Source organism: Trachinotus anak, unplaced genomic scaffold (assembly GCF_046630095.1).
Source record: "Trachinotus anak isolate AG129_WGS33_773 ecotype Australia unplaced genomic scaffold, CSIRO_AGI_Tana_v1 ptg000051l, whole genome shotgun sequence".
Taxonomy (NCBI): Eukaryota; Metazoa; Chordata; class Actinopteri; order Carangiformes; family Carangidae; genus Trachinotus; species Trachinotus anak.
This window is the reverse complement of record NW_027273902.1, coordinates 351,672-371,085: the sequence shown is the minus strand read 5'-3', so window position 1 is coordinate 371,085 and position 19,414 is coordinate 351,672. Positions and strand designations below refer to the sequence as shown.

The 19,414-nt window shown below is 43.6% G+C and overlaps 1 protein-coding gene across 9 annotated transcripts in view; it reads left to right on the top strand.

Moving 5' to 3' along the window:
* The first annotated feature begins 50 nt into the window (after window positions 1-50).
* myt1b (myelin transcription factor 1b) overlaps window positions 51-19,414 on the top strand; it is a 107,281-nt gene continuing 87,917 nt past the window's right edge. For 6 of the 9 annotated variants that reach the window (XM_071473385.1, XM_071473389.1, XM_071473386.1 and 3 more), the window contains exons 1-4: window positions 256-409; window positions 6,066-6,182; window positions 6,461-6,532; window positions 7,541-7,656. In XM_071473385.1, the coding sequence (XP_071329486.1) occupies window positions 6,172-6,182; window positions 6,461-6,532; window positions 7,541-7,656 (199 nt within the window). In that variant the 5' untranslated portion in view covers window positions 256-409; window positions 6,066-6,171. Of the gene's footprint in view, window positions 145-255; window positions 410-4,505; window positions 4,899-6,065; window positions 6,183-6,460; window positions 6,533-6,575; window positions 7,395-7,540; window positions 7,657-19,414 lie in introns of those variants that run through there. The other 3 variants (XM_071473383.1, XM_071473381.1, XM_071473388.1) reach the window with 3 other exon arrangements.

Here is a 19,414-nt window from a genome sequence, read left to right as displayed (position 1 = left end):
CTGCGCCCTCATGGGTTTGAACCGCGGACACGGAGAAGTCCAGCGTCCCGACGCGGTGATGTGTAGCACGGAGCCCTGGAAGCCGCCATCTTGGAGCACAGCGACCGAAGCCTGTGATTGGTGCGTGGGCCGAACAGGTGCAGTGTAAGTGACCAATAGGGTGAGCCGGTGAAGTGACGGTCAGGGATGCACACACACACACACACACACACACACACGGGGAGAGGGTCGGGGGGGGGGGGGGGGGGGGGTGCAGCCATGTTGGTGCCTGCGTGTTGTTTATATGTTTGATGTGGAGGTGAAATGGCTGAGGAGGTCTCCCTCAGCAGGAGGCCCCGGAGGACCCGAGGGACCCCCGAAAAAACTGCAAAAATACTGAAGATTCGCTTGAGGCCTTCCAGCTTCTCATGTGAATATTTCATAGTTTTCAAGTTTTTGTTTAACTCCGCTTCTTTGTGCAACTTTAATATATAAATTTACAATTGATTAAGAAAATAATTGTCAGACATATTGATGATTAAAATAACTGTACATTTCTCCTATGGAATAATTCTACCTTGCCTCAGGTTTTCAGTGTGTTCATTACTTGACACATAGAAAATTGAATCTATTTGATCAAACACAACTTTCTATACAAACAAAAACAGTTTGAAAACAGCTGAAAAGAGATCCTGACACAGAGCCCCTCCTCAAGACCAGGTCCAAAAGATGGAGGATCCATCATAGCTGATTGTCTACTTTAGTGGTTGAACTAACACATGATTAATCAAATTATGTAGACCCAGATGATATGGAGTAAACCTGGGGCTTTTGGAGCCCCTGAGGGTCTGAGGCCCCTGAACAGCTGCTCACATTGAAATTCTACATATGACACAATTTATTGAGAAAATAATTGAAAAATGAATCGTTAATGATAATAACCATGAGCTGCAGCCCTGCTGGATTCTGGCAGCTGTGACAAAAATTGCACCTCCATAGTTTTTATAGAGAAACTCTGACAGCTGTGATATCAGAATTGTAGGGTATACAGTAGATGTAGGTATACATTAGGTATATAGTAGGTGTACATTATGTGTACAGTAGGTATACATTATGTATACAGTGAGTATACAGTAGGTGTACAGTGGGTGTACAGTAAGTATAGAGTACACATACTGTATACCTAGGTGTACAGTAGATATACATTAGGTATACAGTGAGTATACAGTAGGTATACAGTGAGTATACAGTAGGTGTACAGTAGGTATACAGTGGGTATACAGTAGGTGTACAGTGGGTATACAGTGAGTGTACAGTAGGTATACAGTGGGTATACAGTAGGTGTACAGTAGGTGTACAGTAGGTATACAGTGGGTATACAGTAGGTGTACAGTGGGTATACAGTGAGTGTACAGTAGGTATACAGTGGGTATACAGTAGGTGTACAGTAGGTGTACAGTAGGTATACAGTAGGTGTACAGTAGGTATACAGTAGGTGTACAGTGGGTATACAGTGAGTGTACAGTAGGTATACAGTGGGTATACAGTAGGTGTACAGTGGGTATACAGTGAGTGTACAGTAGGTGTACAGTAGGTGTACAGTAGGTATACAGTGGGTATACAGTAGGTGTACAGTGGGTATACAGTGAGTGTACAGTAGGTATACAGTGGGTATACAGTAGGTGTACAGTAGGTGTACAGTAGGTATACAGTGGGTATACAGTGGGTATACAGTAGGTGTACAGTAGGTATACAGTGGGTATACAGTAGGTGTACAGTGGGTATACAGTGAGTGTACAGTAGGTATACAGTGGGTATACAGTAGGTGTACAGTAGGTGTACAGTAGGTATACAGTAGGTATACAGTAGGTGTACAGTAGGTATACAGTGGGTATACAGTAGGTGTACAGTGGGTATACAGTGAGTGTACAGTAGGTATACAGTGGGTATACAGTAGGTGTACAGTAGGTGTACAGTAGGTATACAGTAGGTGTACAGTGGGTATACAGTGAGTGTACAGTAGGTATACAGTGGGTATACAGTGAGTGTACAGTAGGTATACAGTGGGTATACAGTAGGTGTACAGTGGGTATACAGTGAGTGTACAGTAGGTGTACAGTAGGTATACAGTAGGTATACAGTAGGTGTACAGTAGGTATACAGTGGGTGTACAGTAGGTATACAGTAGGTATACAGTGGGTGTACAGTAGGTGTACAGTGGGTATACAGTAGGTATACAGTAGGTGTACAGTAGGTATACAGTAGGTATACAGTGGGTATACAGTAGGTGTACAGTAGGTGTACAGTAGGTATACAGTGGGTATATAGTAGGTATACAGTAGGTGTACAGTAGGTATACAGTGGGTATATAGTAGGTGTACAGTAGGTATACAGTGGGTATATAGTAGGTATACAGTAGGTGTACAGTAGTTATACAGTGGGTATATAGTAGGTATACAGTAGGTATACAGTGGGTATATAGTAGGTATACAGTAGGTGTACAGTAGGTATACAGTGGGTATATAGTAGGTATACAGTAGGTGTACAGTAGTTATACAGTGGGTATATAGTAGGTATACAGTAGGTATACAGTGGGTATATAGTAGGTATACAGTAGGTGTACAGTAGGTATACAGTGGGTATATAGTAGGTATACAGTAGGTGTACAGTAGGTGTACCGTAGGTATACAGTGGGTATATAGTAGGTATACAGTAGGTGTACAGTAGGTATACAGTGGGTATATAGTAGGTATACAGTAGGTGTACAGTAGGTGTACCGTAGGTATACAGTGGGTATATAGTAGGTATACAGTAGATATACAGTAGGTGTACAGTAGGTATACAGTGGGTATATAGTAGGTATACAGTAGGTATACATTAGGTATACAGTAGGTATACAGTGGGTATATAGTAGGTATACATTATGTGTACAGTAGGTATACATTATGTATACAGTGAGTATACAGTAGGTATACAGTGGGTATATAGTAGGTATACATTATGTGTACAGTAGGTATACATTATGTATACAGTGAGTATACAGTAGGTGTACAGTGGGTGTACAGTAGGTATTTAGTACACATACTGTATACCTAGGTGTACAGTAGATACATTAGGTATACAGTGAGTATACAGTAGGTGTACAGTCGGTATACGTTAGGTATACAGTGAGTATACAGTGGGTGTACAGTAGATATACATTAGGTATACAGTAGGTATACAGTAGGTGTACAGTAGGTATACAGTGGGTGTACAGTAGGTATACAGTAGGTGTACAGTAGGTGTACAGTAGGTATACAGTGGGTATATAGTAGGTATACAGTAGGTGTACAGTAGGTATACAGTAGGCATACAGTAGGTGTACAGTAGGTGTACCGTAGGTGTACAGTAGGTATACAGTAGGTGTACAGTAGGTATACAGTGGGTATATAGTAGGTATACAGTGGGTATATAGTAGGTGTACATTATGTGTACAGTAGGTATACATTATGTATACAGTGAGTATACAGTAGGTGTACAGTGGGTGTACAGTAGGTATTTAGTACACATACTGTATACCTAGGTGTACAGTAGATACATTAGGTATACAGTGAGTATACAGTAGGTGTACAGTCGGTATACGTTAGGTATACAGTGAGTATACAGTGGGTGTACAGTAGATATACATTAGGTATACAGTAGGTATACAGTAGGTGTACAGTAGGTATACAGTGGGTGTACAGTAGGTATACAGTAGGTGTACAGTAGGTGTACAGTAGGTATACAGTGGGTATATAGTAGGTATACAGTAGGTGTACAGTAGGTATACAGTAGGCATACAGTAGGTGTACAGTAGGTGTACCGTAGGTGTACAGTAGGTATACAGTAGGTGTACAGTAGGTATACAGTGGGTATATAGTAGGTATACAGTGGGTATATAGTAGGTGTACATTATGTGTACAGTAGGTATACATTATGTATACAGTGAGTATACAGTAGGTGTACAGTGGGTGTACAGTAGGTATTTAGTACACATACTGTATACCTAGGTGTACAGTAGATATACATTAGGTATACAGTGAGTATACAGTAGGTGTACAGTCGGTATATGTTAGGTATACAGTGAGTATACAGTGGGTGTACAGTAGATATACATTAGGTATACAGTAGGTATACAGTAGGTGTACAGTAGGTATACAGTGGGTATACAGTAGGTGTACAGTGGGTATACATCAGGTGTACAGTAGGTATACAGTGGGTATACAGTGGGTATACAGTAGGTGTACAGTAGGTATACAGTGGGTATACAGTAGGTGTACAGTGGGTATACAGTAGGTGTACAGTAGGTGTACAGTAGGTGTACAGTGGGTATACAGTGGGTATACATCAGGTGTACAGTAGGTATACAGTGGGTATACATCAGGTGTACAGTAGGTATACAGTGGGTATATAGTAGGTGAAATCTCTCGTTACAGCTGATCTCAGAGCAGCGCTCTGACCCAAACCTACCCTCTTGTGGCGGCAGCAGGGTATTGTCTCTGAACGCTAGCTTGACTTCCAGTTGTACTAAAGATGTCTCTGGTCTCACCTTTCGTTTCTGTCATTGTCGTGAGTGTGACGGTGAAAAGGCGTGGGGCTAAATCCGAGGGTGGGGCTTGTCAAGCGGAGAGGGCAACAGCCTTTCTCTGAGGTTTGCGCCTGCGCATTGCAGTTAATCCTGGTGCTCTTTGACAGGTGACTATCGATCACAGTCTATGTCAGCGATACTCAGTGTGCTTGTCAATCTGCCGTGACGCAGTTTCTACCGTTCTGAGATCAGTTATGATATTGCAGCATTATACGCATGCGCAACCTGTGTGGAAACTCAACCCGCTCCTGACGGGTTGAGGCAGCAGCAGCAAGTAAAGTTACACTGATGTGTCTTCTGTGTGAGATTTACAGTAAGTTTGAGACAGAATATTGTTACAGGAGGACAGCAGCTCCTCTCAGGAGAGAGAGAGAGAGAGAGACAGAGACAGAGACAGAGAGAGAGAGGTGATGATGGCGACCGGAGCAGAGAGTTAGCTAGTTAGTTAGCAGTTAGCTGTATATCTGTTAACTTAAAGTGCACTTAAGGCTGTTTGTCAGTAAATAAATGCTACGACTCCTCAACACCCGAGTTCCCACCTCTCCACTGTGTTTCCGAGCTACAGACTATGAGCCCAGAAAGGTTAACAACACCGGGGCAGGTAAACACAGGATTCTGGCCTGTCACTGGAGCGTGTCATTGTCATTAATGGTAAATGAGTTGAAGAAGTGACATTTTCCTTCATGCTGCACATTTGATAGGTTTACTGTCAGCTCAACTCTGTCCGTAAAAGTGCAGTACAGTACTTTTTCATGAAGTTGATCCTCATTGAATCTGACAGGCCCTGGATTTCTTAGCAACACCGAGGCCCTGTTCAGACCGGTTCAGACCTGGTATAGAGGTGGTCCGGACCACTTGTGTCTGTCTTGGCCACATTGAAGAACCACCTCCTCTACTGACGTCCTCTGCCACAGTCTGATGAGTCCTGTCACAGTTAATTAATTTGTTTAAATCATGTACTATTTCTAATAGTTAAAACCTTATTTCACTGTAGAGCAACGGGCCCGTCCGTCGGATTGGCTAAAAACAACAGCGCATACCTGTTTATTTGCATATGAAGCGGGGAAGTGAGATCGGATCACAGGTGTCACTGGAGACACATTTTAAAGCAGGTGTGAACGGACAAACTCAGAGCTGACCACTTGTGACCAGATCAGTCAGAACTCATATTAATACCAGGTCTGAACTGGGCCTAAGCTGTACTCTTGTCTTGACCTCTGACCTCATTTGAGTGTGTGAGTGAAAGAACACTTCACTATACATTTTTTAAAAATTACAATCATTAATTGCATAAACTATAAAAAGTTGCATTTACCAGGCTTGGAAGAAGTTTAAAAAAAAAAGTCTGCTGCATTTATTTCTTCTTATTTCTTCTTTCTTTCTCCTACAAACCACAAACCACCAATCAATATACTTCCTCTTCAACTGTAGCCTGCATCTTATTTGATGCTTAGTAATACTTCTCTCTTTTTCATCCCAGATGCTGCATGATGAACCTTTGTCCACATGAGGGCAGGCGTTTGCTGTTGCAGTGAGGGAGCCATGGTCAAAGTGAAACCAGTTGAACCACCCCTTATTTACTGTAAATGTTTGAAAAGTGAGTTTTTACTACATCAGCAACAGAAAGCTGACAGCACAGATGTGGAGGCAGTGAAATAAAACTGACTAAGCTGTCATTTTGTGATGGACCAAGTCATTTTATGTAATCATTATTTATTTAACTTAATAAGCCCAGTGACTTTCGCAGAGCATTTTAAAGTCCTTGTGTTCTATTCAAATTCAGGCAAATGCAGGTTTTGGAGACGTGCCTTAGTTTTGTTTTCAGTGCTGGTCTGTGTTTGAGTTGCAGGTGCTCTCCCCTATGTGTTTGTTTAGGGAAATCACTGCAGCTCCCCACCTGTCCTCACCTCCTCCACCATCCAACGAACTTCAACTGACAAATTCCAGGTGAGAGTTTATATGTTGCTTCCTTGCTGCACTGGTTGCTGTAGTAGTTTTACAGCCTGGGAACAAATGTGTGTTGTGGTCTCATGTTGTCATGAGTGGAAAACAGTTCCATTCACGCATTTTCTGGGATTATCCATTTGTTATGTCTTTTTTTTTTTAAGACAGTTTGAACCTTGCCTCAAACAAGTCTTGTGACTTTTTGTCACCACGGTGCTTTTGGTGTGGCTGGCTCTCTGAGGAAAACAGTGGTGTGAAAGGAGCAGGCTGAGAGGAGATACACTTACAGAGTCACAAGGCGGGACAAAGAAGAACTGTGTGTGGGACTGCTGGAGTTGCCTGGAGCCAAACAGTTAGCTGAATGACACTCTACATTTACTTTGAACTTTTCCTGCCAGACCACATGGCTACTTATTTAATTTCCTCTAGATGGGAGACATTTCTTCTTTAAGTATTTGAGTCTTTGTTGTAAATGTGACTATAACTAACAAATAACTAAATAGTCATTTGAATGCTATATCTGTTTCTGAATTGTACACTGAAGATAATTTCTGTGGCACATGCTCAGTGGACCCGAAGCCCCCGGCCATATTTTGGTTTGTGTGACCCCTTATTTTGCTCTCTCTCTCACCCCTGAATGGAGAGCATTGTGATTTCTCCTCTTCCTGGATTCTCCAGTGGCAACAAAACCACCCTGACAGCATTCTTTAAGAAAAGAGGAACTTTTTTTTTTTGTTGTCCAGTTGTTGTGGAGAGTGTTCAGCTCGACAGTTATTTTCAAAGTTTAGAGAAGGGCTGTGGAATTATAGCTGAAAGTATTTGAAAAAAAGTTGTGCAGAATTTTTTGGAAAGAAGAAGAAACGAGGTAATTTTTTTTTTTTCAATTATCAAACCAATTTTTACCACATTGAGGACTTTGAATAATGACACAACTAGAGAGATGTAATTTAATTTGTCAAGAACATGGCTGCTCTGTGGTGGACAATAAAACAAACCCAGTTTCCTCCTCAGGCACATGGTGATGTTCAGCCCAGTTCTTCGTCTCAAGGTCACCGGGTCATCGACAGCTGTTCTCACCTGCTCTGACTGTGACCAGGCCATGAAGGATTGTGAATTCTCTGAGAAAGGTAAGACTGTGAGAAAGTCTGTGTGTCCACGTGTGTGTGTGTGTGTGTGTGTGTGTGTGTGTGTGTGCATGCGTGCGTGCGTGTGTGTTTGTGTGCGTGTGTGTTTGAGGGGTTTTGTGTTTGTGCAGTTTCCACATGAGAATTACATGTGATCATACAAAGGTTATTCTTCCATCTTGTTACCTTTAGACCTTTACAATGTACGGATTAGTTTACATAAATTATTCTTACATGTGTTGTCTGGCATGTTGGAATTTGTTGTGCGTGTTTCCACATTAAATAGTTGCGAAGTGTAACGAGCTTGACAGTTAGAGAAAACTTTGTAAATCAACTCATCTGTCAGAGAAAGACCAGTTTACAAACTGAAAGACGAAGAGTGCAGCAGAACTTCACTGATGTGTGTGTTCAAGGTTTACAGTGTCTTCAGTGTCTGTATGTATATGAGTTCCTGTGGTCCCAACATCCTGTGTACTGGACTAGAATCATAGTTAGAAACAATGATGCAGCCTCAGTGAACTCATGGTGGTTCAGGGTCAGTCTGTACAGTGTTAAGCTGCTGCACTGAGGAGAGAAATTAGCATCTGTAATGTTTCCTAATGCTTGTTTTAGGATACACAAATAAAGACCGGATTCAAGGCCCCGTCACATCTTATTGTGGCAAACTGAAATTCATCTGCACATCAAGGGAGCTCTCTGCTCTCCATATGTTCTGGAGCTGGCCGGTCACAGATGCTCCCTGAACTTCTTTCTGTTTTCTCTGCTCTGGGTTTCTTACTCCTACCTGTTCTCAGGGTCATAATTTCATTCAGTAGAGCTACTGAAGGTGGAAAAGTAAACTGTCACTATGATTAATGGAATGGGAAGTTCACTAAGCTCACCTGTAAACACCATGGATGCCATGAACACAGCATTTTCGTTAGCAGGTACCTAATGAAGGAAGGAGTCGGCCTCCTGGAGCTCTTTAGAAAACACAAACTGTCTCTTCAGTGACAGCTAGCTGTTAGCATCCTGACAGACTCATTGACACATTGATTAATTGACAAACATACAGACCAGTCAGTGTTGATGTGTGGTGCATGCTGCACTGTTGGTTTTTATAGTGGGACAGAACATGATAAACGTCTGTGTAAGAGGTGAAAACAACTATAATATTATTTTTAGTGTCTTACAGATATTTGTTGTGATTTGGGACACCCAGCTTGAAACTGGGACATTACTGGACAAACTGGGACGTCTGGTCACCATCAGAAGACGGTGAGCTGTTGGTCAACAGTGTCCATTCTCATGTCAAATATCAGCAAAGTTGAACTTGATGCAAAGAATTATGTGGATTTACTTTGACTCCACTAGTCGATCTGATAGAGAATTTTTTCAGACTAAATTTTCTCAGTTGTGCATGTTGCTGTGACTCTGATGTGCATGAATATTTGTGAGTAAATCACAGATGCATTTTCATATTGATGCACGCTGCACGACCCAGGCGTTGCTGCAAGCTCACACATGGCTGATGACCTTCTGGGTGTGTCGCAGCTGACCCCAGATCAGATTGAGGTTAGTGACATTTTACAGCCCAGTGCCTGCTTATGGCACATTAATCCTCTGATAGGACTTTCTAATGGTGTATAAATCTGTGAAGGGGGGGCTGACCCACGCTCTGCCTCAGCACTACGTGTTACCGTCAGTATAGTGATGACAAAAACTGAAGAACATGTATTGTGCTTAGTCTTGAAAAGGCTTCTTTAATGACTTTCATTGAGTTAGTAGAAGCTGATGATACACAGCAGCTTCAGAAAGTATTCAGACCCCTCACTTCTTACACATCGTGCTGTGTTGTAGATTTATTTTTAAATTGATAAAATTGACATCTTTGCTACACTCAACAAGCCACGATAAGGAGGTGAAAATATGTTTTAAGAAATTTTTTACAAATTGCTGAAGTGTTCACAACCTTAATTCAGTTATTTGTAGAAGCTCCTGTGGCAGCAGATACACCTTTGAGTCTTCTGAGGTCAGGCTCTACAAGCTTTCAACACCTGGATTTGGGCCGTTTATCCAATTCTTCAGTCCAAGCTCCCTCAGATTGGATGGGAATCATCTGTGAACCACTTATGTTCTACTGGGGTTAAGTCTGGGTTTGACCTGGGTTTGACTGGACCGCTCAGAGACTTGACTGGGCCTCATGGTTTTGGTCCCGACCTGCAGTGTGGACTGTGGGACCTGATACACACAGGTGTGAGTCTTTCTGAACGATGTCCAGTCAGTTCAGTTTTCCACAGCTGGACTCCAGTCAAGTTACAGACTCATCTGAAAGATGGTGCACCTGGAGCCACTTTATCATTCTGGACTATTGAGTGTAGATCGATGTGCAAAAATGGCAAATTTATCCATTAAATCTAGAACACAACAAAGTGTGCAGAAGGTTGAGGGGTTTGAGTTCCTCCTGGAGCCACTGTGTTAGGTAATTCATTAATATAAATATATTCAACATTATTTTTCATGCTCTGGGTGAAGATTAGTCCATAAAGATTCTGCTTTTGCTTCTCGCTTCAGTTTAAAAGACTAAGAGACTTTTGTCATAAAGTATATTACATTATATGTTTCAACATCTCTGTGACACTGATACTTTCACTGAAGTTTGACCATGGTACAGACCAGAGGCTGGTGCAGTGTCAGGAGAGGTGGTTGTCTGTGGAGAAACAGAGGCTGAAAGGAACAAGACAAGAGTTAATGTAAACTGGAGCTGATTTGCATGAGTCTACATATATTATGTATGTTTTGTGTATTTCTGCTAAACTGAGGAGAAGAAGAAGAAGAAGGGAGGATGTAGTGTGTACGTTGTGTTGTGCACTTATCGTAAACAACTGGTAGACAAAGTGTGACAGTGTTTACTGCTGCTGTGCTTTTAGCAAATATCCTTTACCTCTGTGGCATTATCACCCTACTTATTATGGATTCACAAACCACACACACACACACACACACAAAGGAAACCGCCCCCTTTACTCATTGCAATCGACACACTCGGTTTAGCTTTGTGAGAGATTGTGTGTTTGTATGTGCATTGGTGTGTGTGTGTGTGTGTGTGCCCAGCAGACTGAGTTATGAGCATGAATGGAGTGAATGGTATTTGACCATGTGCATTGTGTTTTATGAGATGAGCAGGCTTTAATGACTCTGTCACCAGTAAATGGGCTCTGATTTGTAGCACAGCTGTCGCTCCATACTCTGATCAACTCAGGCCTTCTGGAGACACACACACACACACACACACACACACACACACACACACACACACACACACACACACACACACAGAATTAGCAAATGTTCAGTGTGTACCCCACACCTAAACATCCGTATTAAAGCGTACATGCTCACAGCCCAGTCCACGTAGATTGGGATTCTGGCACAAACAGACTCATTAACGCGTGTTGTCGATACAGAAAGTAATTGCAATCTGAAGTCTAATCAGAGAGAAATTACAGCTGTTCAGATGCAGGCAGCAGTCAGACATTAGATCTCATATCCAATCAATGCACCTATTCCTCAGAGATACCACTGATCCATTACGTGCTATTGGTTTTATGGCTTTGATCCCATTTTTGTAGATACAGTGCAGATGGAGTTATGTTATGCATTAACACATTGTGCAGATGTAGCAGGGAGGCTCTGGCTGGGGCAGCCAGGTGGTGCACTGAGTTGCTCTTCAACCAGAGAACCGCTTTTCCAAACATCCGACCTGCTGAGAGTCCTCCGAGGGAGCTGCTCTGTAGTTGGAGCTGCTCTCCTCTTGTTGACAGGCGAACATGAAAAAAACAATTTGGCTGTTGGGATCAATAACATATCTCAGCAGTCAGGCATCGTAAGCTTGGTAATTTCATATTTGTGTAGGTGCAGGTCTGGTTTCCTGTCTAAAACAGGAAGTGTTGGTCTTATGAGGAACTTTAAAAACATTTTTAAGGTCCATGTTTTAAGTTCTTCTGTGGTTTATCTGAAGTGTTGATCTCCATCAGAAGATATATTTGTGGTTTTAAGAACCAAAAACCACCTCAGTGTAGTTTTACATCTCCTCTCTCAGGCTTCTCTCTGGAGCTCTAGTAATAACAGGTCAGTCAGTCAATCAGAGGAGAGGATCTGAGCCTGAAGTAAATGAAGCCTTGAAGTTGACGCCAGCAGTTAAACAGGTTGATGACTTACAAACCCTCTGTACAGAGGAGGACTGTGCACTCGGATTAGGATGCTGAGAAAAAGAAAAGACAGACGGTTGGTCAGAGCTTCATCCTACAGCAACATAATGTCAAAACATCAGGAGAACAGAAGCAGACGGAGGCTTCACATGATGAAGACCAGCACAGTCTGCAAACCTGAACCACCTGAAGCTGGTTTAGGATCAGGTGGACAGAAGGTAAAAGCAAAGCAACCTGCAGCACATCTGTGGGAACTTCTGCAGCAGTGTTGGGATGAACCTGCTGAACAGTGTTTGATTTCACTGTAGGAAGATCATTAGTGATTCTCTGATTCCTTCTTTTAAAATAGTTTTTTAATTTCAAAATCACTGAGACATTTGATCATAATTATGTAAATTGGAGTAACAGCTGGAGGAACTGTCTGGTCTGGTGTGTATTTGTTGGTGTGGTCCCTGCTGGAGGTTGTGATAGTGTTGTCACTGCAGCTTCTCACCAGCAGATGTCACTGTTGCAGAGTATTTATTAAGTGTCACAGGTTTGGAGTCCAGTGTTTTCACTGCTTTGTGTTACAGTCCTCTGCTCTTCACTGCTTCAACTTAGAGACATTTGAACGTGTGCATTGATCCACCCGTCTGTCTTGTTTACGCCACAGACTCCGAGCGCTCTGACAGAGTAACAGGTGTGCCCTTTTGATTTCGGGGAAATGTCAGCACAATCTTATGCTGGTGTGTATGAAAAGTGTGTGTGTGTCTGTGTGAACTCATGGCAGCCCTGTACATTATCAAGTTTGAAATGATTTCCCGTGTCTTGCCCTCTCTCAGTCTCATGTCCTTTGTGTCTTTTGCTCTCGTCTACTTCTCTCATTTAGTGCTGCAGCAGTTCCACTCATGTATGCTGCACCTTGTTGACTTTAGACTCATTAGAAGGCCAAATGAATATGACGAGTTGTGACATTAGGCTACAGCTGGAACAAATGCGCCAGCCGCTCACTCTGCAGCCCGGCCAATATTTCTCTCTCTCCACAAACATGTGCGCACTTATACTCGGGGAAGGGCTTGGTGGGGTTGATGGGTTTGCAACAATATTGGAAATGTAGATGGGCCTGTGTTTTGAATTGGATTGCACGCTTTGATGCAGAGACAGATTGTAAACTGTGATTTTATTAAATCCTTCATTAGGATTCATCAGTGAGATTGGATCAGAAAAAGGTCACTGTGCAGATGCGCCCCCCACCTCTCTCCTCTTTGCTCCATCCCCCTTATATATACCCCTCCTCCCCTTTCTCTCTCGTTTACCCCCCTCTCTCCCTCCTTCTCTCTCTGCTTCCACTTTACAAAGCATAGGGGACCTCTCTCACCCGCCATCTCTCCCTCATGCTCTCTCACTCTCTCTCCTCCCTCACTAGCCCTTGCCTGAAACAAATTTGCGATGAAAATGGGGAAAAATGATCATCATGGGCCTGCTAGAGAAACACAAGGTGAAAGTGACATTATCCCCCCCACTCCTGGACCCCCCCACCCCCCCTTCCTCCTCCGCACAGCCATCTAGGCTGGCGCCAGTGGGACGCCTGTGCCACAAATCATTTGTATACTCTCATTTCTGCGAGCGGCCCGCGATGTTGCTTACTGCTTAGCGAGCAGATGACTTTCAGAAAGAAGAGTGAATTGGGAGGGAGGGATGAAGAGATGGGGAGATGAGGAAAGAGGAGCAGAGGGAGGGAGGGAGGGAGGGGAGGAGGGGGTGTGTGGCAATTTGCCGACGTGCGAGGACGTCTGTGGGAGTTGGATCTGAAATTGAGAGGGAAATTGTGTGTGCCATATGTCAAGTTCTGCAAAGGAGGTTTTCATTGTGCACCTATACTCTGTGTGTGTGTGTGTGTGTGTGTACATGAATATGCGTGTGTGTTTTCCGTTTCAAAATGAAGCATCTGGGTTGTTTATTGAATCACCTTCGCCATTGTCTATATTTCCTGCTGTTATCACCAAAAGAGCTGCTGCCCCACTTAACAACAAGGAAATGGGAAATGTGGTGCACATATTGTCTGTAGCTAGTGTTTGGTCATCTTTGTCTTTCTCACATGTACAAACACACACACACACACACACACACACACACACACACACACACACACACACACACCCTTCCCCCACCCCTGCCCAGTGTGAGACATCATGATTCTTCTGGTACACTGAATAAATTCTCCATGCTGTCTGAGCATTGGTCCATGCAGGCAAACATGTGACATTACCAGAAAAGGAGTATTATTTCATCTCCAACACACACACACACACACACACACACACACATTTGAATCCCCAGGTTCATGAAACAACTACAAACACACCATCAGGTCATGGATGCACTGATACACACACACACTCATACACACAAACATACAAACATAAACGCTATTTCACCATCTCTCTCTTATTCCAGTACACCCACACAAACACTCACACACACATACTTCTTATCCTATGTTTGTGAGGACACTCGTTGACACAGAGCACTCCTCAGCCCCCAACTCTAGCCCCTAAAACCACGTCTTAACCCCCAACAGACAAATGAAGTTGTGAGGTCTTCGGTCTTACACTCAAACTGGTCCTCACAGAGACAGAAGTACACACACACACACAGACACACACACACATAGACATATAGACTCGGTGCACTCTGCAGTCAGGTTCATGCAGAGTAAATATAGAGTGGAGACTCTGTGGCACAGTGACCTGCAGAGGAACCCGTACACTTTCCCTGCTACTTCCACAGGACCCTGTGCTTTCAGGAAAGCCATGCAGTATTCATGACTCAGTCACAGTGATCCGAGAGGCAGGATGGTAGAAACAGCAAACACTGTGGAAGTGCGCTGCGAGCAGCACAGCAGGGCACTGCTAGTGTTACACAACACGCACCGTAGATCGGCTGTGTGTGTGTTTTTGTGTTTGCTGCGTGATCTGTGAAGTGGAACTGCTTCTTTTCCCAAAGTGAAACCATTTTGATATCTGAGAATTAATTTATTCTCTTTTTTATGAGTATGTCTTCACATACTATGCACACATGTGCATCTGTGTGCGTTTGTGCGACTGCCTGTTTCATGCACGTGTGTGGTCGGGTGTTCATGTTTCATGTGTTTGTATGTGCCCTCTTTACGCTCCACTGCCTGCTTTGAGAAATTGGCCCATTCCTCATTATTACCCCAAAGGCTGTCTGGGTGTGGACCGTCTCAAACACACACACACACATACAGACTCACACACATGTAGAGAGGGAGCTCCCTGTGACCCACATTCATCAGATCCAACCCTGTGGGGCCTCCAGGGAGCATCAGGGGAGTCATGCCCCCACAGGGTACACCGTGCAGGGCCTTGACTCTGAGATACGCAGCCTCTGAACCTGGGACCCTCCATCCTGTCCGGGGGGGATGCAGTTATCAATGCTGCCTGTTTCCTCCGTCACAGCTCCACCTTTGAAGGAGGCTGCAATTGAGACAGTGAGATTAGGGAGTAGCATGGTTGGTTGACTCCAGCAGGCCTCCTGCATCAGGGCACAGCAATCTGAACACAAACACCTTGTGCCTGCTCTCTGTCAGAGTAACTGTAAAAATACATCACAGATTTTTGAATGAAAGAGTACGATATGATCAGGACAATATGTACTGTACGTGTTTTGCAGAACATTCATATTTTAAAGGTCCCATGAAGTAGAAAATAGAAAAGATTTCAGAGAAACCAAATCCTGTAAGGTTGGATGGTGGGTCCAGGTGGGCGGGGCTTGGGGCGTGGCTGAGAGCGGTGACTGTTTTGTTGTGACATCACAAAGTTCCAGAAGTCCTGACGGCTGGTTTTAAGGCTCAGTGTCTGAATACAGACTGTGTGCATTTCTCTGTGGACTGAGGCTTTGATACTTTCACAGTATTAATATAGAACCTAGACCTGCTTTATAATCACAAACACATGGAGATCTGCCTTTAGACTGGATGGACATGAGGCTGATGGGAATGTTGTTAATTTTGCTGGTGTTTCCTTGTAAATTTACGTATTGGATGAGTTTCAGTTTTGACCTGATGATGTTGTTAAGTGAAAGGATGAATCACCAAAATTAAAACAGTTCATCCTCAGTGGGGCATGAATCTGTTTAAAATTTAGTGACAGTCTGTCTGATAGTTCTGGAGACATGGAGGAGTGAGAAATCACACACACACACACACACACACACACACACACACGCACACACACAGATGAGTGCAGGTGCACCTCTGCAGATATGAGCCTCATCTGAAGGGGGCTTCAGATTAGAAAAAATGTGAACTTATCCTTTAATGATGTTAGGTATCTTGAATGACTGAATGAATGAATGAATGAAAGAATAAATATGTGATGTGGTTCTGTTGCCTCATAAGATCGTGACCTCCAGCGTGCACTGTGGATGTTTGCAGCCGGATGTGAAGCGGTTGGGATGAGGGTCAGAAAACTGTGGGTTGCTCTCTGGGGTTTGGATGCAGCGTTTGTCCCGAGTGAAGCAGTTTAAATATCTCAGGGCCTTGTTCGTCAGTGAGGATGGGATGGAGTGGGACACTGACAGGCCTCAGAGCTTTAGAGACAGGGTGAGGAGCTCAGAGTAGAGCTGCTGCTCCTTCCACTGAGGCCTGTAGCTTTTTAAGGCCCAGTCAGCAAAACAAATAAAGCCCTGAAGCTTGATGAGAGCAGTAACGAGTCATTTAAAGGCAGTCTCACAGTAAGGGAGTCACAGCTGCCTTTTTTTTTTTTCGATATTTTTTTGGGCATTTTTTGCCTTTATTGACAGGACAGTAGAGAGTGACAGGAAAGGGGCAGAGAGAGAGGGGGAATGACACGCAGGAAAGAGTCGGGCCAGTTGGGAGTCAAGCCGGTGCTCGCCTGCTGAGAGCATCTGCTCATGTGGTACGCGCCCTAACCACTCCGCCATCGGGCTGCCTCCACAGCTGCCTTTTAAAGATGAGTGATAATAGGTGTTTTTGTGGAAGCTCAGCCGGCTCTTTATGAAATGCTGTTTCTGGGGAAAAGTATTGTTCCCGATCTTTCTCAGAGTCTCACTGAGTCCAAAGTGACTTGAGACAAAGTTTGTTTCTCTGCTCGTTATGGATGTGGAGCGACTCTCCCACCAGCTCGCTGCGTTTTAACAGCCGCTTTGTTTGAGCTCAGGTGTCACACAAAGTTGTCTCATTTTGCAACAGAGCGCCACTTGTGACAAACTGCAAACTTTTCAACCATGTTAGAGAAAAGGCACTTTGATTCTCCACTCTTTAGTCTGGCGGCTTCCTTTCTCAGACCAGGTGGGCGCCATTGAGAGGGAAATCTCTTCTTGGAGGGTGTAAGTTTGGGGTTGTAACTCATGAACGGGACTGCTTTGAAAACACACAGGCTGCTGAGCGAGTGAGTTTTTCAGACACTGAGCTCTTTGCTGCTGCGTTCTTCAGCCCTCATGAATAATTCGGCAGCGCCGCTTGTCACTGTCGTTGTTGTTGTTGTTGTTGTCGGCTGTGGTGTCACTCCTGTCTGAGGGAGACGGAGGAGACAGAGGACTCTTTACACTTCAGTCTCCTCTGCACTTCCTCTTTCATTCACAGGCAGAGGAAGCGGCGGGGCTGTGTGTTTGTACGGGGTGGGGGGTGGGTGGGGGGGGCACAGATAGAGAGAAATCATGTCTGCCTGTCTGGTATAATGGCCTGTTTGTACCCGAGTGCTGGTTTGAGGGAAGGAGGAGAAGGAGGAGAGGAGGCAGGGAAGGAGCAACAGAGGTCCTGAGTCACTTACCTGTTTTTGTATCTGCATGTGTTCATTTCTTCAACAGTTTTAAAACAATGATTGACACAGTCAGCAGGAAGATGAGAGGAGTGATTCACGTCTGTCTGTTCAGTGGTTAGCTTAGCTCTGCAGAAAGACTGAGGCCCTGTTTAGAACATCCACTACACTCACTACACAGTCAGGCAGTCTACAAAATTATCATGAGGCTCAGCAAAATGTAGTGTGAGCTAGACCATCATGCACTGCAGCATGTGTCAGGAAAGTGCTGCAGAAGAACAAGTCATCTGGCTAAAAGGCTAACTGCTAATATTAGCTGCAAGCTAGTGTGATTTTATTACCCATTGAAATATCTGGTGAGCAATTTACTCCTCAGACATCTCAGCTTGTCTCCTCCTCTGTCTGAGCAGTTTATTAAAACACCTGACTGTATTTGAACACAACACAAAACAGGAAATACTGACATAAACAGAGTAATAATATTGCTCTGTAATCACAAGTTAAAACAAACAATTATTTCATCAAATTATTTATTAAATTAATTATTTCTTAATTATGTAATTTATCAAGTAAATATCATGAACAGCTTTTCTGCTGTGAGAATTTTTGTGTCGATGTAAGTTTAATATCTTTGAGGTTTGACCTGATGGTTGAACAAAACAAGCTATCAGAAGATCAGGTTCTGGAAACTCCGACAGGCATTTTCACTAAATGTTTAAATTAATAGAAAGAAATAATCAACTCTGCCTGGAAAACATGATTTGCATCTGAATATTTTTCAGCAAATCAACAACAAATTCTTGGCCACATTTTTACATCTTGTTTCCACATCATGACCTGTTTAGAAGTTGCTTTTCAAATCTTCAGTTCAGCTCAAATCAAAATGCATTATTTGGGCTTCAAGGGGCAATTTGAGAAAAGGGAGTTCACAAACACAAATACACACAAACAGCTGATTAGCATCAGCATTAGCATTAGCTGAAAGTGGTCACAGAGGGCATGTGTGGGGTCACTGAGTCTGATGCCTGCTAAGTACAGTTGAGTTTGGCCACTCATAAGTAAATTTAACATTGAGTTCATTTCTGGAGTGAAAGGAGTGAACACGACGCCTGCAGCAAGAAGACGCTGACATGATCCTTCCTTCAAATGTCAGTGCTCCAGAGCTTTTATTTCACAAACTTAAAAAACAACTAAACTGTAACTGTGGCATGTACAAGTTTAGCCACCCAATTAAATCTGTGCATAGTTACACCTAACCACCCCCCCCAGCCAAAGAAGCCCATCGAAGACACTAGCAACAGCAGTGCACTATAGTGTCCTAATGGGAGGGTTAAGAGGGTTTATATTTGCCATTTGGTAAAAGTTAAAAGGTAAAAAGGGGCCATTGGGGGCCCCTGGTTTGCCTCTCTTCCTCTGCCCCCCCTTAAGCACAGGGTGTAAATATCCTGACTGAGGACACTGATCTGTCTGAGTTCAGTGGAAACTGGAAACAAGCTTGTCCATAGAAAGCAGTGTGCTGCAGTGATGGAGGCTGCTGACAGACGGGCCCTCTGTCACAGGTTAAACTGTTCATCATTAAAGCTGAACACAGGGACAGTTGACAGGGGGCTGCACAGACACTGAGCTGCTGCTGCTGAGACTCAACTGTTGCAGGAGAAACAAACACCTGCGTGTGAATCATTTATGATTTCCACAAAAGCAGTGTTTACCTTCCTCCTTTCTCTGACTCACCTGTGCTTAAATATCAACTAGTGCTGGACATGAGGGACGTGACTGTTCCAGTTTGTCTCC